We start from the raw sequence: 22315 nt of genomic DNA, 5'->3' as shown, positions 1-22315 counted from the left end.
TTTTTTCCTCTTCCCATTCTCTATTCTTATACTCCCCACTCTGGCCTCTTCTCACCTGCCTCCCCCACCTGCAAGTTAATCTTTAGGTTGTTCTGCACAAGGACTCCCAAGTCCCTTTGCATCTCAGGTTTTTGGATTTTGGATGTGCAGACTGTTTAGAAAATAGTTTGCACATTTATTTCTGTTATCAAAGTGCATGACCATGCATTTTTCAACATTGTATTTCATTTGTCACTCTCTTGCCTATTCTCCTAATCTATCTAAGTCCTTCTGTAGCCTACCTGTTTCCTCAACACTACCTGCCCTTCCACCAATCTTCGTATCTTCTGCAAACTTGGCAGCAAAGCCATCTATTCCATCATTGATATACAGCATAAAAAGAAGTGGTTCCAACACGGACCCCTGTGGAACACCACCAGTTACTGGCAGCCAACCAGAAAAAGATCCTTCTCGCTGTCTCCCACCAATCAGCCAATGCTCTAACCATGTCAGTAACTTTCCTGTAATACCATGGGCTCTTAACTTAGTTTAAAGTTAAGCCTCATGTTTGGCACCTTGTCAAAGGGTTTCTGAAAGTCTCATGTTCTGACAGAGGTTCTTCGGCCTGAAATCCAAACTGTGCTCCTCTTTTCACAGATGCAGCCTGGCCTACTGAGTATTCCTAGCTCGTTTAGTTATTTTAGATTTCCAGCATCTGCATTTGTTTTTAATTTTCTCCTCATTTGATCTTGGTCTGTGCTTTAATTTGACGTATTGCTGTGGGGTATTTTTCAAGGCTCGGGTTTTTGGGCTTTAAGGATAAGGAGCAGTATGTTAAGGCATCTGATTGGAATGATCTGAGTGAACAATGGAGCCTCAGGGGCTTCTGTGGGCTACTTCTTGACCCAAATTCTGCTGATATATGCCAGTGATTTTGAATGAAATTTTCAATTTTTTAAAATTGCTATTTCAGTTGTAATAGATTAACATTTCTGAATGTTAGAAACATTTTAAGTCCTCACGGTTTTGACAAGCAGCAAAGAAGGCAGCAAGACTTTGCCAAGTTTCAAAGCTTTCAAATGCCAATGTGCCCTCGATGCTTCTGCTGCTGTGCTGGACACTGAGGCAGAATAGTTTCTCATAGACCTTCTGAGCAGAGGCATGGAGAGATCACAATTGCAATTTTGTGCGCTGTCCCAGGAGAGACGGTTTGGTCCCTTATGTTTAAATAAATGTGAATGGCTATACTTGGACCACGTGGTTCATTACCCACTCTGATATATTCTTCACGCTGTCAGGACCTTCCTCCACTCTGTTTAACTGATGCCTCTTTCTTGCAGTTGTGGATGAACAGAATGCGCACACCCAAGAACAGGCTGAAGTGGAACTGAAAAAGGATATGGAGGAGGTCTTGAAAGAGGAGGAAAAGGAGGAAGATGAGACGAAGGAAACAGACATTCAACCAAGTATAATTTACTTACCTTTCTTCTAAATAGAGAGAATTGATTATTAGATAGAGAACATTAACATCAAATTTAGATCTTGTCTTTTGTGTTTCAGAGCATTCTCAGCTTTTCCATCATTGAACAACCCTCCATAATGTTTGTGTGGCACGGCATTACATATCTGTTTGATGGCTAAGAAAATGGAAGCTTGCCTCTGTTTGGGTTAACAGGCAACATTGCTGCTGATTAGCTGGGGGCAGTGTTCTGGTTGTGTGAATGTTGTATGGAGTTGTGTCTCTTGAAAGAACCACCTTCTGGGAGTAATTCAGAAAAGGAGAGGTTGAGGCAATTTCCACCTTTTGGATTTTGCCTTATTATACTTTTGTAAAGGTAGCTGTGGAGGGAGTTTTTGTACTTGTGAAATGATCCAAAACGAGGTCAGTTGACATCTCAATCTAGACCACACTTGGTGACTTATTATTGATGGCAACATAATAGAAATGGGTTTTGGAGGACTGGGGAAGAAATGGAACAGCTTCAAGTTGAGAACACTGGTACTAGTGCATTGGCTGTGTAAAGTCAGCTCAACTGTGTCATTAACTAACGGTGAGCCTACTGTTAAATATCAAGCAGTTAACAGCTACGAGTTACCCATTGTGTACTAGGAGTAGTTTCTGGTAGCTGCACTTTGTATCAGTCTTCACTGTGGAAGACACTAGCAGTGTGCCAGAGGTCTGTGAGTGTCAGTGGGAAGGATGTGCCTTAAGGAAAAAGTGCTAGGCATACTCAAAAGTCTTTAGGTGGATAAGTCAGATGGAGTACATCCCAAGTCCTGAAAGAGGTTGCTGAAGAGATAACAGATGCATTGTTCATGATCGTTTAAGAATCACTTGAATCTGGCGCGGTCTCAGAGGACTGGAAGATTGTAAATGTCATTCCACTCTTTAAGAAGGGAGGAAGGCAAAAGAAAGGAAATTATAGGCCAATTAGCCTAACCTCAGTGGTTGGGAAAGTGTTGGAGTCTATTATTAAGGATGAGGTTAGATTATGAAGACACGTAGTCCGCTTCTCTAACTTCCGCTAGGCCCCACCTCCCCCTCGTACCCCATCTGTTACTCTTTTTAATGCACACATTCTTTCTCTCACTCTCCTTTTTCTCCCTCTGTCCCTCTGAATATACCTCTTGCCCATCCTCTGGGTCACCCCCCCCCCCCCCGTCTTTCTTCCCGGACCTCCTGTCCCATGATCCTCTCGTATCCCCTTCTGCCTATCACCTGTCCAGCTCTCGGCTCCATCCCTCCCCCTCCTGTCTTCTCCTATCATTTTGCATCTCCCCCTCCCCCTCCAGCTTTCAAATCCCTTACTCACTCTTCCTTCAGTTAGTCCTGACGAAGGGTCTCGGCCTGAAACGTCGACTGCGCTTCTTCCTATAGATGCTGCCTGGCCTGCTGCGTTCACCAGCAACTTTGATGTATGTTGCTTGAATTTCCAGCATCTGCAGAATTCCTGTTGTTGTCCGCTTTTATTGTCATTTAGTAATGCATGCGTTAAGAAATGATACAATATTTCCTCTGGTGTGATATCACAAAACACAGGACAGACCAAGACTGAAAAAACTGACAAAACCACATAATTATAACGTATAGTTTCAACAGTGCAACAATACCATAACTTGATGAAGAAGTCCATGAGCACAGTAAAAAGTTCAAAGTCTCTCAAATGTCCCACATCTCACGCAGATGGGAGAAGGAAGAAAAACTCTCCCTGCCATGCCTGACCACAATCAGTCTCTGAGTCATCTGAAAACTTCGAGCCTCTGGATCAGCTCTCCAACACCGAGTACTGAGCGCCATCTCTGTCCGAATGATTCGACCTCAATCTCGGTTGCCAACAGCAGGCAAAGCCGGGTATTTTGAGGCCTTCCCTCCGGAAGATTCCCGACCGCGCAGTAACGACAGCAGTAAACAAGCGTTTCAGAAATTTCTCCAAATGTTACTCTGTGCTTTCACGTCCGTCTCCATCAAATCAGAATTGTCCACGGCCCCTATTTAACAGATACAATATCATTTTTCACCGGAGGGCTGAGCATGCACGGCGCACTGCTCTCTCTCCTCCCGCCAGGGTTTCGGGGTACTTGGAGGGTGATGATACAATAAGTCAAAGTCAGTATGGTTTCTGTAAAGGGGAATTTTGCCTGACAAATCTTTTAGAGTTCATCGAGGAAGTAGCAAGCAGGGTGGACAAAGGAGAGGCAGTGGGTGTCATTTACTTGGATTTTACATATGATAAGGTGCCACAGATGAGGGTGCTTAACAAGATAAAATCCTATGGCATTATGGAAAGGAAGGATACTGGCATGGGGGAATGGCTGACAGGCAGGCGGAGGTGAGTGGGAGTAAAAGCGCCTTTTTCCAGTTGGCTGCCAGTGATTAGTGGTGTTCCACAGGGGTTAGTATTGGGACTGCTACTTATCACATTTGTCAATGATTTGGATAATGGAATTGATGGTTTTGTGGCAAAGTTTGTGGATAAATAGTAGATAGGTGTAGGGTTAGGTAGTGCTGAGCAAGCAATGCAATGGCAGCAGGACTTAGACAAATTGGAGGAATGGGCAAAATGGTGGCAGATGGAATACAGTGTTGGGAAATGTATGATAATGCACTTTGGTAAAAGCAACAAGAGTGCAGACGATTATCAAAATGGAAGAGGGTTCAAACATCAGAGGTGCAGAGGGACTTAGGAGTTCTCATGCAAGACTCCCAGAAGGTTAATTTACAGGTTGAGTCGACAGTAAAGAAGGCAAGTGCAATGTTGGCATTTATTTCAAGGGGAATTGAATATAAAAGAAAGGAGAAATGCTAAGGCTTTATAAGACACTAGTCAGGTCACACCTGAAGTATTGTCAACAGTTTTGAACCCCATTATTTCAGAAAGGATGTGTTGTCATTGGAGAGAGTCCAGAGGAGGTTCACGAGGATGATTCTGGGAATGAAGGGGTTAACATATGAGCAGCGTTTGACAGCTTTGGGCCTGTACTCACTGGAATTTAGAAGAATGTGGGGGGGATCTCATTGAAACCTACCAAATGTTGAAAGGACTAGATAGGGTGGATGTGGAGAGCATGTTTTTGTATGGTGGGGGTATCCAGAACTAGAGGGCACAGCCTCAAAACTGAGAAGCAACCTTTTAGAACAGAGGTAAGGAGGATTTTTTTTTTTAGCCAGAGAATGATGAGTCTGCAGAATGCTCTGCCACAGACTGTGGTTGTGGCCAAGTCCATGGATATATTCAAAGTGGAAGTTGCTAGTTTCCTGATTGGTCAGAGCATCAAAGGATACGGCGAAAAGGCAGGTATATGAGGTTGAGTGGGATCCAGGATCAGCCATGATGGAATGGCGGAGAAGAACTCAATGGGCTGAATGGCTTAATTCTGCTCCTAAGTCTTATGGTCTTATGTAGAGAGAAACCAGGACATTGGTAGGAAGTGCGAAGTGACACCAGGGCTCTGCTGTACTAAAGTATTGCAGATAAATACTGGTCCACAATCCCTTATCCGAAATCCTGAAATCCAAAAAGCTTTGAAAACCGACGTTTTTTTCGCCAACAGCTGACGTCACTCAGGTGTGACGTGGCAGCACTAGCAGAGGCCTCCAGACGTCAGTTGTGGCTCAGCACTGGTATTGGTTACATGTGCATTTGCTGTTCGCTGTTATTTTGTGTTCACTGTTGACTTTATGTTTAATTTCACTGTGAAAATGTCAAAAAGAGCTGCAGGTACCCCTATGAGTAACAATGAGAAAAAGAGAAGGAACCTTCTCTATCAATAACGCAGAAAGTGCAGTTATTGTAGAAGCTTGATCATGGTGTGTCTGTGCGGCGTCTTACCAAAGAAAATAGTGTCGGAACTACCACTGTACATGATTTAAAGAAACAGAAAGACAAGTTACTGAAGTGTTATAGTGACAATGACGTTTTGCATTTATTCCAATAAGTCATTTACTAAGTGTTTGATTTGGTTCATTTGAAGCTGTATATTTTTATGTTTTATTCAATGTTTTTTTCTTGTCATTATTCCCTAAACAATACTGTATAACAACTATTTACATAGCATTTACATTGTATTAGGTATTATAAGTAATCTAGAGATGATTTAAAGTATATGGGAGGATATGCGTAGGTCCGGAGCTCCGCACTGAGACAGGGTTAAATAAGGGACTTGAGCATACGTGTTTTTTGGTATCCGTGGGGGTGCTAGAACCAAAAAGGAGGGATCCTGAAATCCAAAAAATTCTAAATTCCAAAATGCCACTGGCCCCAAGGATTTTGGGTAAGGGATTGTGGACCTGTATTTGGAATATATGGAACTACTTTGAATTTGGGAGATCAGAACAGGTGATTTAGCCCACAGAATCTTTCCTTTCATGATTCATGTCACTGCAGACAGCCACATTTCTCAGACTGCACTATCCCATTCACAGCTCCTTTCACTTATCAACATTAACTTCCTTCCTTGTTCACTTTCTTATTGAGCTCCATCATAAATCAGTAATGATGTTAACCTCAGTATCTTAATTGTTCTACATTCTAACCATTCTCTGAACAAACCAGTTTCATCCAAATTCCTATTGATTTGTTAAGGAGTGTCTATTCTTTATACTGATTAGTTTTACAATGATCCATTTGGAACCATTTTCCATCTGCCTTCCCTCTCAATTTCTTCTATATTTTTTTCTGTTTATTATGCACCTCTCAGCTTTTGTTTGAGAAACAAGCAGCCATTTCTCCTGATAGTTATAGCCTCACAATTTTGCTATAAGTACAGAAAAGGTGGGAGCCTTTCTATGTTGCCATCTATAAGGTGGTTAATTATTCACACCAGTTCACCTTCCCACCCTATTTCAGTTGCTTACTGTATCATTCTTCTAAGCCCCATTGAGTCTCCAGCAACCCGTCTCTGTCTTGAATGGACTCAACAGAGCACTCTTGGGTAGAGAAGTTCAAAGAATGACTATCCTCCATGTGAGGATGTCCCTCCTTATAGAGTCATAGATAGATAGAGTAATGCAGTAGAGAAACTTTACTGTTCTGTGCAACAAGATGCCCATTCAAGCTTTTGCCCCATTTGTCAGTGTTTGGGCTATAACCTACTAAACTTTTCCTACTCATGTACCTGTCTAACTATCTTTTAAAAGTCAATGTTGTATATACCTCAACCTCATCCTCTGGCAGCTCATTCCACAAGTATACCTCCCCTCAGGTAGCCCCTCAAGTTCTAGTAAACTTTTCCCTTGAGTCATTGAATCCCCAATCCTGGGATAAAGACTGTATGTTCACCAAAAAGATTTATTGCAGTCTTACCCTGAGATTACATATCCATGTTGTAACTTGTCCAGCCCTGGTAAACAATTTGCAACATCTCCTCTCTCAAGAATTTCATGCATTTCAGTAGCTTACCCTATCATTCTTTGAAGCTCCATTGAGTCAATGCTGATTATACTTGATCTTTGCTCAGAACATCCCCAAGAATCAATCTGCTATATTATATTTTCATTTCCTCAAAGACAAGCACAAGATTCAGGATTGTTTAACGTAATTTCCAGGCCACAAGTGTAAAGGAGAACGAAGTAATTGTTACTCCGGATCTGATACAGCCCAAAAAAAGACAATAAGATAAAGAACAGACTAATTTAAAAACACAATAGGTATACAGTAAATACATAAGGTAGCTTATATTCATTGATTGTATGTCCATAAAGTGGTACTAGGCACAAGTGTGTCTGTACACAAGGTGTCTCTGACAGGAGATGATAAAGTGGTGGTGGTGGGGGTGGGGGTGGAGGGGTGGGTTGGTGGTTAGTCTATCCTTGGCTAAGTGGTCATTTCAGTAAGACATCTTCAACTCTTGTATTCCAATCCATTTCAATAAAGGCTTGAATTGCCTTCCTAATTGCTTGCTCTGCTCGCATCTTGACTTGCTGTGATTACTGTTCAAGACTCATGAATTTCTTTGAAGGCTGATATTTATTAGTTTCTGGACTTTAAGTGAGATTCTGTTTTACCAGCTTTTTAACAGGAGTTAATTATTTTATTCTTCCCAGATTATACTCCATCTGCCACCTTTTTGACCATTTACTGAGCCTATTTATATCCCATGGCAGTATCCTTACAACTTTGAACTACTCTTTTTGGATCTTTATGCCCCATCTTCATTGTTTCTTTTACAAGATAGCAGAGATTCCTTTCCCTCATAAACTGGCTTTTTTCCACCATTTAACTCCCCTTCGAAACCTCATTTGGTTGGGAACAAATTTTCCTGAAATTCTACTTAGAATTATTTTTCAAATGTGAAAAATGTTAAATGACAGGGGCAAAGTTTTGTTCAGCTGCCATACTGATCCTCAATGACATTGCTGAATCCTATCGTGGAACATAGAGACCCAAAGTCTTGTTCGGCTGGTCCAATCAAGATGTAATATGGTTCTGTTACTTTTCATTTGTACTTCTATAGAAGTGAAAATAAAACTTCATTGTGCTTTCACGTTACAGGTAAAAGGTGTGCAGTGACTTTACTGCATCTTTGCGTTGATTGCTGGGTTCCTTACCATGTCTGTATGATGAACCGAATTGTCTTTTTACCTTATCATTTATGCATCAGACATAGTATTTTTCATCTGAGCCCTGGAATATATGTATTGAAATGATTGTCTTGCATAGGCAATGTAATACACCAGAGAGTTGTAGCTGGAGATATGGAAAATAGCCAAAAAGAAGAATAAACACCTATCTGAATTAGGAGGGTTGTTGATCGCACTTAGTTAGTGATTAAGAATTATGAAGATGAAGGACATTTTTTAATGCATCACTGGTAGAGATTTCTGTTCAAGATGCTTTACAAGAAAGATTATTTTGTGTTAATTGAAAATACTTTGATATTATCTCCTTTTCTTTCCACTTCCCTACTCCCCTGTAACCACTTCTGCCCCTCTCCCTTTCCTTTGGTATATTTTTCTTCTGATACCCTTGCTATTCTGTGTCCCTCTTGCCCTCTCTCCCCATCCTGCTGCTCTGCATGCTTACAACATCCTTCCCTCTCCCTTATATATGTTCAGTAGTATGTAATTAATGATATTTTTCATTGTTTCAGCTTTCCGGTCTGGTCAGAGATCCCCTCCAGAGCGACGAATCCATCGCACCACCACTTCCTACACTGGTCCATTTACAACCTCACCATTAACTGCTAGCAAAGAAAATCTCCCAGTGCTGAATACCAGAATCATCTGCCCAGGTAGGTGGGCCGGCATGCTCAGACAGAAGCATTCTTGGGAAAGTTGGAGTAATAATATTAACTTTGTATTATCAGAACTGTTTATTTTCCTTGTGGGTACATGGTTACCTTGTGAGTATCAAACTGTTGAGTGCAAGAAATCAGGTTCACTTATTTTAATTCTAACTTCTGCATTCTAATTGACTTAACAAATTATATTTAACATCTCAGGTTAAAGCATAACATTTTGTATTTTAAAGATTCAAAGTATGTATGTGCAGTATATAGCCCTGCGATTCTCCTTCCAACAGACAGCCATGAAATAAAGAAACACCATGGAACCCATTTTGTAAAGGGCATTTAACAAACTCTCCCAAAGCTCCTCAGAGGATTGAGATATGTTCAGGTTTGGTCATTATGCTATAGAAAAGATACATTAAGTCTGAAAGAGTACAGAAGAGAGTTAAGAACATAAGAAATAGGAGCAGGAGTCAGCCATCTGGCCCTCTGAGCCTGCTCTGCCATTCAATAAGATTATAGCTGATCTGACCGTGGACTCAGCTCCACCTATCTGTTTTTTCACCCGTAACCATTAATTTCCCTACTAAGCTGTAGGGACTGTTCCAGCTATACTTAAACTCATGGTTCACTTGCACTGCATTACACAAGCAAGTACCTTGCCTGTTGAGGATGAAGTTGGAGGTATACAAATAAAGTGGCCATAGTCCTGACACTCTGTCCCACGTCCACTTGAAAATGATTACCACTATACTGTGGAATTTGTAGAATATAGAGGAGTACTGCACAGGAACAGGCCATTCGGCCCACATTGTTGTGCTAAACCAGCTAAAAAGCAAATCAAAAACACCCAAACACAAGGAATTCTGCAGATACTGGAATTTCAAGCAACACACACAAAAAATGCTGGTGAACACAGCAGGCCAGGCAGCATCTATAGGAAGAGGTACAGTCGACGTTTCAGGCTGGGACCCTTTGTCAGGACTAACTGAAAGAAGAGATAATAAGAGATTTGAAAGTGGGGGGGGGGGAATCCGAAATGATCGGAGAAGACAGGAGGGGGAGGGATGGAGGCAAGAGCTGGAGAAGGGAGAGGATCATGGGATGGGAAGCCTAGGGAGAAAGAAAGGGGGAGAGGAGCCCAGAGGATGGGCAAGGAGTTATAGTGGGAGGGACAGAGGGAGAAAAAAGAGAGAGAAAAAAAAAATAGATACATACATACAGACATACATAAGGGATGGGGTACGAAGGGGAGGTAGGGCATTAGCGGAAGTTTGAGAAGCCAATGTTCATGCCATCAGGCTGGAGGCTACCCAGATGGAACATAAGGTGTTGTTCCTCCAACCTGACTGTGGCTTCATCTTGACAGTAGAGGAGGCCGTAGATAGACATATCGGAATGGGACATGGAATTAAAACGTGTGGCTACTGGGAGATCCTGCTTTCTTTGGCAGACAAAGCGTAGGTGTTCAGCGAAACGGCCTCCCAGCCTGCGTCAGGTCTCGCCAATATATAGGAGCCCAGCCTGTGTCGGGTCTCGCCAATATACAGAGGCCACACTGGGAGCAGCAGATGCAGTATATCACCCCAGCTGACTCACAGGTCCCTCTCACTATAACTCCTTGCCCATCCTCTGGGCTCCCCTTCCCATTTCTTTCTCCCTAGGCCTCCCGTCCCATGATCTGCTCCCTTCTCCAGCCTTGTATCCCTTTTGCCAATCAACTTTCCAGCTCTTGGCCTCATCCCTCCCCCTCCTGTCTTCTCCTATCATTTCGGATCTCCCCCTCCCCCTCCCACTTTCAAATCTCTTACTAACTCTTCTTTCAGTTAGTCCTGATGAAGGGTCTCGGCCCAAAACGTCGACTGTACCTCTTCCTATAGATGCTGCTTGGCCTGCTGTGTTCATCAGCATTTTTTGTGTGTGTTTCTCAAAACATCTTCCTTACATCCATGTGCCTATCCAAAAGTCCCTAATGTATTTGCCTCTACCACTGTACCAAGCAGTACATTCCAGGCATCCACGATGCTCTTGAGTAAAAAATCTTAACCATCACATCCCCCTTGAACCCATCACCTCTCACCTTCAATGCATGCCTTCTGGTCTTTGCCATTTCAACCCTGGGAGACAGGTACTCTCTGTACCCTCTGTCTGTGGTTATATCACCTATATCTAACTACGTTAAAGTACTGCTAGCTGGATCCTATGACCCAAAATTTTAATTTGATGTTATGTCTGTGTATGATTAGATGTAAAGCTGTGTATTTGCAATTGTGTCAGCAATGTCAGAGACTGTTTTATTACTTAGTAGGATTGCTAACTTTATTACATATCTGTTGGGGTTTAATATCTAGGATAATAAACACAACATGTTTAAGAAGGTTTTGTTTTACGCATGCAATGTCGGCCCAAGTCTGCTCTTTCTCTCCAGCCTCCATTTTAAGCACCATTGAAAGTCTTTGACTAAGTTTTTGCTCAGCTGTTTATGTAGCTCTGCAGTTTTGTTTTGATAATATTCCTGTGAACCAACTTTTGAATATTATAATCTAAATGAATTGTAGTAACATTACTGTTATTAATTGTGCTCTAGTAATGCAGCATATTCTGGAAGCTCTTTCAAGGAAATATTTTGGCCACATGGGGAAGGTATTGTCATTAGATTTTAAATAATTTACTCCAGTTTGTGGAGCTTTAACTGGTGGGGTGAATATCAGCGACTGGTGACTGATATTTCTCAGTGAAATTGAATAATTGGAGCAAATACAAAGCATATCCTCAACCCTACACGGCTCCAGTGGGGATGGCTTCTTCAGAGTAAGGTTATTCAATTCATGTCCTATAGTTGTTTACTGATCAGAATATGGTGCTGTGGACTTTGGAAAACTGGACAGGAAGGGTACAATTTAGGTAGTCCTTAAAAACCTTCACGAGCCATCATTGACTTGGTAGACATGTAGTCTGCTCATACCCAAGGTTGCTGGAGAAAGAATCACACCCCATTCCTTAATCCTTCCCTGCCCCCCCAATATGCTGCCCACCACCAATCTCCCAGCCCCCAAATAGCCAGCACTATATACAGTGCCTTGAAAAAATATGCAGTCTCTACAACTATTTTCACATTTTACTGTCTCATTTCCTAAATTTAAAATATATTAAGGGATTTTTTTGAGCTATTCTACAAAACATTGTGCATCAAAAGAAAACTTCCAAAGCCTTTCAACAACTTACTAAAAATTGAAAACCAAATTTGTGAGGCTGTAAAAGTATTCATTCCTTTTGTAATTACTACACTAACTTTTCTCAGGTGCAATACTGCACATTACCTTACCAACTCATCTAAATCTTTTTTGATGTAGAAAATTAGAGGATCACACGTTCTATAAACTCTTAAGAATGAGTATCCCTCGCTGTCTGTAAGGTCCAACAATATGGTAGATTTTTAACAGACCAAGCTAAAATGAAGACAAAAGAGCATTCAAAGCAAGTCAGGGAAATGATAATAGAAAGCACAAACCTGGGAAAGAATATAAAAAGGTACTGAACATACCTTGGAGCTCAGTGCAGCCCGTTATGAAAAAATGCAAAAAATATGAAACTACAGCCACACTGTTAAGGTCAGGCCACCCCTCTAAACAGTCGCAGGAGAAGAATGGCACTTGTAAGGGAGGCTACTGTGATGCCAACAGTCTCTCTGAGTGAGCTGCAGAAGGCAGAGCCTGCAACTGAAGATGAAGTTCATGGCTCCACACTCTAAGGTCTTACACAAAACAGTGTTTCTTGAAGAGTGGCAAGGAAGAAGTACTGGCTAAAAAAGAAGCATAACCTTGTCTGTAAAGACTATGCAAAGTGTCATTAGAAGATGCTGTAAAGATACGGAAAAAGATCTTGCGGTTGAATGAGACTAAAAGTGGAATATCTTGGCCTCAACACTAAGCGGTACGTGTGGTGTAAATCTAATACTGCACATCAGCCAGGTAACACCATCCCTACTGTAAAGTATGGTGGAGGTAGCATCATGCTCTGGGAACACTTGTCAGCAGCAGGGGCTGGAAATCTGGTCAGGATTGATGGGAAGATGAATGCTGCTAAATACAGAGAGATTCTGGATAGAAGTCTGCTAGCCATACAGAATTAGGCCATTTGACCAATCAAATCTGCTCCACCATTTCGTCATGGCCAATCCATTTCCCTCTCAACTCCATTCTCCTGCCTTCCTCCCATGAACTTTCACTTCTTGACTAAACAGTAGCCTATCAATCTCCATCTTAAAGCCATCCAGTGACCTGACATCCACAGCCACCTGTTGCAACGAATTCCACAGTTTCACCACCCTTTGGCTAAAGCAATTCCTCCTCATCTTTATTCTAAATAGTGTCCCTCTGTTTTGAAGCTGTGGCCTCTGGTCCTAGAATTCCTCACCAAAAGGGAAGTCCTATTCATATCCACTCTATCTCGGCCTTTCAACATTTGATAGGTTTCAGTGAGATAACCCCACCCCATATTTCTAAATTCCAGCCAGTACAGGCCCAGAGCCTACAATCGCTGCTGATATGATAACCCTTTCACCTTTTCATTCCTGGAATCATTCTTGTGAACCCTCTCCAATGTCACCACATCCTTCCTTAAATAAGTGGCCCAAAACTGCTTACAATACTCCAAGTGAGGCTTTACCAGTGCCTTTTGAAGTCTCAGTCCTCTTGAAATGAATGCTAGCATTGCATTCACCTTCTCCTGCACCGATTCAACCTGCAAATTAACCTTCAGGGAATCCTGCACGTGGACTCCCAAAAGTATACACAAGGTTCTTTTTGTCCATGCTTCCTCACATGCCTGGACTGTCCACTGCCAAACCGTATAACCGGAATTTTATTTCTTCCTCTTTCCTTTGGAGGATGCACCTTCCAATTTTTCCACTCACCCGGTCACAGTTCAAGAGCTTATTTCTGAATAGTTCCCAGTATCAACCAATGTTTTACATCCCCTTTAATGTTGTACTAATTTGATGGGCCGCTATACTAACATGTCACTCAGTCAACTATAAGAGTTTGATAAGACCCAGTGCACTATAAGACCAGCCCCTCTGCAGGGAGGATGGATTGGAGAATCAAGCTGCTGGGCTGTGTTGTCCCACTGGATATTTTAACAAAATGATTTTTGACTCTGCTGCCCTGGCCAATTAGTTGAAGGTGGAGCAGAACTTGGGACTGATTTTAAGGACTCTCCAGACTCCCGCAACTACATTGGAGCCCCTTGATGACAGCAGAGTTCCACACAGTACGTGTGCTTGCAACAGTGTGTGTCTGACAGAGTGATCAGCAGCACTGGGGCTCCACAGGGGACTGTCTTGTCTCCCTTTCTCTTCACCATTTACACCTCAGACTTCAACTACTGCACAGAGTCTTGTCACCTTCAGAAGTTTTCTGATGACTCTGCCATAGTTGGATGCATCAGCAAGGGAGATGAGGCTGAGTACAGGGCTACGGTGGGAAACTTCGTCGCATGGTGTGAGCAGAATTATCTGCAGCTTAATGTGAAAAAGACTAAGGAGCTGGTGGTAGACCTGAGGAGAGCTAAGGTACTGGTGACCCCTGTTTCCATCCAGGGGGTCAGGGTGGACATGGTTGAGGATTATAAATACCTGGGGATACGAATTGACAATAAACTGGACTGGTCAAAGAACACTGAGGCTGTCTGCAAGAAGGATCAGAGCTGTCTCTATTTCCTGAGGAGACTGAGGTCCTTTAACATCTGCCGGATGATGCTGAGGATGTTCTACGAGTCTGTGGTGGCCAGTGCTATCATGTTTGCTGTTGTGTGCTGGGGCAGCAGGCTGAGGGTAGCAGACACCAACAGAATCAACAAACTCATTCGTAAGGCCAGTGATGTTGTGGGGATGGAACTGGACTCTCTGACGGTGGTGTCTGAAAAGAGGATGCTGTCTAAGTTGCATGTCATTTTGGACAATGTCTCCCATCCACTACATAATGTACTGGTTGGGCACAGGAGTACATTCAGCCGGAGACTCATTCTACCGAGATGCAACACAGAGCATCATAGGAAGTCATTCCTGCCTGTGGCCATTAAACTTTACAACTCCTCCCTTGGAGGGTCAGACATCCTGAGCCAATAGGCTGGTCCTGGACTTATTTCCTGGCATAATTTACATATCACTATTTAACTAGTTATGGTTTTATCACTATTTATTATTTATGGAGCAACTGTAATGAAAATCCAATTTCCCCCGGGATCAATAAAGTATGACTATGACTTATCAAGCAGCCTGAACCAGTGGAAGGCACTTATGCCACATGAATTATATGTTTAAAATCATGCCTGATTACTTATAGGTAAGCAACCAATGGGTTGGACATAATCACTTTAATTCTTGAGGGTTTGATGAGCTGAAAATCTGAGGCTCGAAAATGAAGTCTGAGAAATGTCAACTTAGTTATGCAATTTGTGGTATTTATAGCGGATATTGCTCATCAGCTTGTCCCTAAAATGGGAAATGATGGGTGGGGGAGATACATATGTATGGGCAGGAGATGGCACTGATGCAACCATCCAGAAAATATGAAAAGAATTCAGGGAAGGGACCAGAGGGGACAAGATCAAAGAATGTTGAATGTTCTTCAAAAGTAGAGGCAATGCTAGAACCAATACAGTCTCCCAGAGTAGCACCATTTATTTGGACTGGGGTAAATAAGAAGATCTTGAAGGTTAGAGCAAGTTGAGCCAGACAGAGGAGGAAGATGATGTCTGGGGACTGGTTGTGGCTGTTCAAGGAAGAATTAGGGAGACCAAGCTGCTGAAGGATGAAGGTATAGGAGAACTGGATGTCTACGTGTAAAGAAAATCCTTAACACCAAGTAAATAATGAACGGCAGAGAGAGAGAGAGAGAGAGACAAAGAGTTGGGATATTGGTCCAAAGGCATACATGAGAGGTTCAATCATGGCAGCAGATAGTGCTGTCTCTGCTCCTACCCAGTATGGATATGATTGGGTATTTCCCTTTTCAGTCACTCCTAGATTTGTGACCTATATTGAGCCGAACTTTAGTAATATGCCTGTTAACTTTGTTGACACTTGCTTGAAGTTCTTCGATCTGTGTTATCCCTCAGAATGGCTCAGGGCCTGACATAAGTCAGCTGTGTATTTCACTTACCTCTCTACTACCTTACAAAACTACCAATGTAACGTGTCTGTTTTACCTCAGGTTTACGAGCTGGACTTGCTGCCTCCATCGCTGGAAGCTCAATCATCAGCAAAATGTTGCTAGCGAACATTGATCCTTTTGGAGCCACCCCATTCATTGACCCTGATCCAGACTCTCTGTAAGAAGTGTTATCTCTATACCAGTCTTAATAATCTGCATTGTGCCGCCTGAAAGCCACAGAGAATAGAAGGCTATTAGTCCTCTACACGTTTTAGCTTGTGCTTGTGCAAAAATCCATTCCACGTTGATGCACCTCTGACCGTTTTCTCTGTTGTTGAGCTCATCATTGAGCCCAGCAGTGACAAGCGGTGAGGGTCAGGGTTTGGGTCCACTTCACTTGTGTCAACCCTTGTTCAGAGGGCTGGCTTCCCAACAAGAACCTTATTCAATTGGACAGGATCACCAGCCCTATGGAATATGGTAACTGCTCTCACTGTTTTGCTTTGCTGTTCTATTTTAATTACTTTTCATTACACTTCAAATAATTTTAGTGTAGTTGAATAGTTTTTGAATGTTTCTGACAATCAAAGATATGTAAACACTTTTTAAAAGTACTAAATACCCAAAAGCTGTCTAAGCATTCCATCCATGGGCAGTGCCTTAGGATATTCTGTCTGAAGCCAACTCACCTCCCAGAGGCCACGGTACCTCAGTGAGTGCCAGTCAGGTACTGAACGGTCAGCTTTCCTGACCTTCTACATCCAGTAGAAATGTACAGCAGTGGTAGCAAGTCTGGGTCCAAGCTAGTTGTTAATATTTCTGTGTACATTCCTTGGATTATTATTGCAAAACTGATAGAAACCCTTCCTTTTTAGGAAGGTTATTTTACTGGTTGTTCTTTTAACACACACATTAATAGACATTTTTGTGATAAAAGCCATGTTTTTTTTCCCCACAATTCAGAGAAGGCTACACTGAAAAGTGTGTTATGAACAATTATTTTGGAATTGGATTAGATGCCAAAATCTCCTTGGAATTTAACAACAAGCGTGAGGAGCACCCTGAGAAATGCAGGTAGTTACCAGTCTTTCATCGTTTTACATTGGAGACGCAAGGTGAGAGCTATGGTTCACTCTACAGAATCCTATTCTTTAGAACAAGTACAAGGCAGTGCTAATCAGAAAGCACCATTCAAAAGATTACTGAAGTATGCCAAGGTATGTCCACAAAAGGGTTCTGTGCTTTTTGATGTCTGGATAAAGATCTTGGATCTGTTCAAGGCTGTGATAGAGTCTCGCAACATGGAAACAGGTGCTTCAGTACATTAAGACTGAAGCCAGCCAAAAAGCACCCATTTTACTCTCATTAACTCACTCAGATTCTACGCACTAGGAACAATTTGCAGTAGCCATTTAATCCACCAATGCATACATCTTTGGGATACAGTCACAGTAGGCATCCAAGATCAAGACTGAACACAGGTCTCTGAAGCTGTCACACAGCAACAACCCATTTATGCCACTCTGACCTTCTGAGACTGATTGATAGACACTCAGAGGGAAGGATTTTCTGAAATAGATTACTCAGAGCTCAGCGGGTACAGGACCATTAAACCATAAAATATAGGAGCAGAATTAGGCCATTCGGGGAGAAAATTTGCGGGGAGTGTTTCCAGAGTAAATCATAAACAGGATTCTGAGGATGCTGAAAATCTGAAGACAAAATCGAAAATGCTGCAAGTACTCACCAGCACAGTCAGCATCTGAGAGGAAAGAAGGACTTCACCTTTCAGATCAGTGATCTTTCAAGACTGCTGGAAGAAAATTAGGAACAAATATTGGTCCACAGGTTAAGAGAAGACAGTATAGGGAAAGATTAAAGGGACATGTTTGTGGTACAGCAGAAGGCAGAAGTATTTCGATAAGAGATAAATGGAAATGAGGCAAGACAACTTACCGTAATAATGTACTTAGTTTGGAGGCTGCAGACCAGAGGAAGGCCACACATCAGTTTACAAGCTTTTACTTCTCTTTAGTACTGAAAGAAAGGTGCAGGAGAATCTGACCAACTGGTAGAGCAGTACTTGCTACCTGGTTTTAATGAAATCATAAGAGTAATGCACACAGAAACAGGCTCTTTGAGCCAACTCATCCATGCCAACCAAGTTGCCCACCTAAGTTAGTCCCATTTGCCCACATCCCTCTGAACATTTCCGACTCGTACACTGATCTCAATGTCTTCAAAATGTTGTTATTGCATCTGCTTGAGCCACTTTTTTTCCAGCAGCTAGTTCCATATATGCATCCCTCTCTGCAAGAACAAACTGCCCAGCAGCTGCCCTTTTACCTTAAACTGCTGCTTTCTAGTTTTCGATGCCCTTTCCTTGGTTGCCTTCATTCATTTTCCCAGACAATGTCTCCATATTCCTTCCTTTCCTCCCTCCATTTTTAGCGATATCTTGCACAATTGGAGTGGTGTAGCAGTTACTGCTACTGCCTCACAGCTCCAGAGGCCCACGTTCAATCCTGACCTCTGGACTTTGCATGTTCCCCCTGTGACTGTGTGTTTCCTCTGGGTGTTGCAGTTTTCTCCCACATCTGAAAAACATGCTGGCTCCTGCGTTAATCGACTATCTGACCCCTAGCATACACGAGCATCAGGAGAATCTGAGTGTTGATGGGTATGTGAGAGAGAATAGGTCACAGGGAAGTATGGCAGAGATTGGCATGGTCTTGAAAGCAGGCACAGATTCAGTGGGCTGAATCTCTGTCATGAGACAAGTAGCATAAAGATTTGCTGGTTGAATGGCAGTCAAAAGGAATGATAATTGGGTTGGATAGATCTTTCCTAAGTTTAATTTTGAAGTTATAGTGGCATGGAGTCATATAACATGGAAACAGGCCACTTTGCCCAACTCATTTGTGTTAACTGTATTGCCCAATGAACTAGTCCTTCTTTGACATATACCCTCTAAAGCTCTCAATGATTTTTACTAAACTATTTATTAAGAATTATCAACATTGCAGGATAATGGAATGTATATATCAATAAAAAAGAAAATTCAATACAGTAATTCAGAGGAAGTTCCACTGCACTGCCAATAACTTAACAGAACACATTTATGAGGCAATATATCAAGAGCACACTTTGTAGAGCAAAGGTTAATTGAAATGAGAGTTAAATTTGAGTTCATGTATACACAGGAGTAATGAAAAGTAATGCAGCAGTGTCACAGGCACATAGAATCAAGTACACAACGTTCACAAGAAAAACGTAACTTATACAGCAATTATACAAGATAGAATGCAATTAGAACAAAAAAAAACCTTTGTAGTACAAAGTGATCATTGTGTTGGCTTACTGAGGTAGTGATTAGGGTGGTGCAAAGCAGGGGACTGTATAAAGATATATATCTGATCTGGAAGACATCTGGAGCTAGCTAATATAATGAAGCCCAAGTGTGGAGGATTTGACAGCTTTGTCCAAGATGAAACAAGCATTCTGTCTAGGTCTTGCAATATTCGACAGGTTTCAATGAGATCCCCCCCTTCATTCTTCTAAACTCCAGTGAGTACAGGCCCAGACCCATCCAATGATCCTCATACATTAACCATTTCATTCCTGGAATAATTATTGTGAACTTCCTTTGGACCCTCTCCAATGCCAGTACATCTGTTCTTAGATAAGGGGAATTGAAACCTTTTTCCAACGAGGTTTACATTGCATTTGGAACCTGTGCACAAGCAGAGAGACCAGGAAAAAAATTCAGAAACATTCTGAGTATATACTAATCTAGTAAAATACAGTATTTAACAAAGGCTATATTCTTACTGCTGGTTGACTCAACAATAGTCCAGTGAAAGTTCCTTTGCATTGGTTCGCAAGAGGCCTGAAGAAAGATGGAAAAACGGTGGTCACCATAAATCAGGTCAATGACTTTCACAATTCCCAATATATCTTCCCATTAGGCAAGACTCCATGCCAAATCAGAGAGAGATTTCCACATAGTAATATTGCATAGTAAATCATTCAGCTATTTGAGAATGTACTTCCCTGGCGTTGGTTCATAATTGATCTGGATCTTAATTTCAATTGTGTGTTTTGATTCTATGTTCCGTACAAAATCCTATCTGCTTCACCTTTGATTTGACTATCTGCCCTTTGGCAATTTGTTTATTCAGTAAGGGATCAGGGATTAATTTGTGAAGCTTCACTGACAGCCATGAACCTATGTGCAGAGGGAATATAACCATATATAACCGTATAACAATTACAGCACGGAAACAGGCCATCTCGGCCCTTCTAGTCCGTGCCGAATTCTTACCCTATCCTATTCCCACTGACCTGCACTCAGCCCATAACCCTCCATACCTTTCCTGTCCAGAAATCTATCCAATTTAACTTTAAACGACAGCATAGAACCTGCCTCAACCACTTCTGCTGGAAGCTCATTCCACACAGCTACTACTCTCTGAGTAAAGAAGTTCCCCCTCATGTTACCCCTAAACTTTTGTCCTCTAATTCTCAACCCATGCCCTCTTGTTTGAATCTTCCCCACTGTCAATGGAAAAAGTCTAACCATGTCAACTCTATCAATCCCCCTCGTAATTTTAAACACCTCTACCAAGTTTCCCCTCAACCTTCTACACGCCAAAGAATAAAGACCTAACTTGTTCAACCTTTCTCTGTAACTTAGGAGATGAAACCCAGGTAACATTTTAGTAAACCTCCTCGGTACTCTCTCAATTTTATTGACATCTTTCCTATAATTTGGTGACCAGAACTGTACACAATACTCCAGATTTGGCCTTACCAATGCCTTATACAAATTCAACATTACATCTCAACTCCTATACTCAATGCTGTGATTAATAAAGGCCAGCAAACCAAAAGCTTTCTTCACCACCCTATCCACATGAGATTCCATCTTCAGGGAACTATGCACCATTATTTCTAGATCCCTCTGTTCTAAAGCATTCTTTAATGCCCTACCATTTACCATGTATGTCCTATTTTGATTAGCTCTACCAAAATGTAGCAAAATGTGCATGTTTTGAAAACCTACCTCATCATCCACAACATCACCTATCTTAGTATCATCTGCATACTTACTAATCCAATTTACCAATCTACCCTATCATCCAGATCATTAATATATATGACAAACAACATTGGACCCAGTACAGATCCCTGAGGCACACCGCTACACATCGTCCTCCAATCTGACACACAGTTATCCACCACTACTCTCTGTCGTCTCCCATCTAGCCACTGCTGAATCCATTTTACTACTTCCATATTAATACCTAACAATTGAACCTTCCTAACTAACCTTCCATGTGGAACCTTGTCAAAGGTCATACTGAAGTCCATATAGACAACATCCACCGTTTTACCCTCGTCAACTTTCTTAGTAACCTCATCAAAAAATTCAATAAGATTTGTCAAACATGACCTTCCACGCACAAATCCATGTTGACTGTTCCTAATCAGACCCTGTCTATCCAGAAAATTATATATACCATCTCTAAGAATACTTTCCATCAATTTACCCACCACTGACATCAAATTCACAGGCCGATAATTGCCAGGTTTACTCTTTTTAAACAATGGAACCACATGAGCAATACGCCAATCCTCTGGCACCATTCCCATTTCTAATGACATTTGAAATATTTCTGTCAGAGCTCCTGTTATTTCTACACTAACTTCCCTCCAAGTCCTAGGGAATATCTTTTCTGGACCCGGAGACTTATCCACTTTTATATTCCTTAGAAGTGTCAGTACTTCCTCTTCTTTAATTGTCATACTTTTCATAACTGCCCTACTTGTTTCCCTTACCTTACACAATTCAATATCCTTCTCCTTAGTAAATACTGAAGAAAAGAAATTGTTCAAAATCTCCCCCATCTCTTTTGGCTCCGCACATAGCCATCCACTCTGATTCTCCAAGGGACCAATTTTATCCCTCACTGTCCTTTTGCCACTAACATAACTGTAGAAACCCTTTGGATTTATTTTCACCTTACTTGCCAAAGCAGCCTCGTATCTTCTTTTTGCTTTTCTAATTTCTTTCTTAAGATTCTTTTTACATTCTTTATATTCCTCGAGTACCTCATTAACTCCAAGCTGCCTATATTTATTGAAGATCTCTCTTTTTCTGAACCAAGTTTCTAATATCTCTTGAAAACCATGGCTCTCTCAAACTTTTAACCTTTCCTTTCAACCTAACAGGAACATAAAGATTCTGAACCCTCAAAATTTCACCTTTAAATGACCTCCATTTCTCTATTACACCCTTCCCATAAAACAAATTTTTCCAATCCACTCCTTCTAAATCCTTTTGCATCTCCTCAAAGTTAGCCTTTCTCCAATCAAAAATCTCAATCCTAGGTCCAGTCCTATCCTTCTCCATAATTACACTGAAACTAATTGTATTGTGATACTGGACCCGA

At 41.7% G+C, this 22315-nt stretch overlaps 1 protein-coding gene across 4 annotated transcripts in view; it reads left to right on the top strand.

Moving 5' to 3' along the window:
* Window positions 1-22315, top strand: part of dgkh (diacylglycerol kinase, eta) — a 502553-nt gene that overhangs the window by 370296 nt on the left and 109942 nt on the right. For all 4 annotated transcript variants that reach the window (XM_063051189.1, XM_063051190.1, XM_063051191.1 and 1 more), the window contains 4 exons: window positions 1320-1445; window positions 8569-8709; window positions 15921-16038; window positions 16824-16934. In XM_063051189.1, the coding sequence (XP_062907259.1) occupies window positions 1320-1445; window positions 8569-8709; window positions 15921-16038; window positions 16824-16934 (496 nt within the window). The remainder of the gene's footprint in view (window positions 1-1319; window positions 1446-8568; window positions 8710-15920; window positions 16039-16823; window positions 16935-22315) is intronic.

This window comes from Mobula hypostoma, chromosome 6 (genome assembly GCF_963921235.1).
Source record: "Mobula hypostoma chromosome 6, sMobHyp1.1, whole genome shotgun sequence".
NCBI classification, from domain to species: domain Eukaryota; kingdom Metazoa; phylum Chordata; class Chondrichthyes; order Myliobatiformes; family Myliobatidae; genus Mobula; species Mobula hypostoma.
Note: the sequence above shows the minus strand (reverse complement) of the source record. Positions and strands in the feature narration are given on the sequence as shown.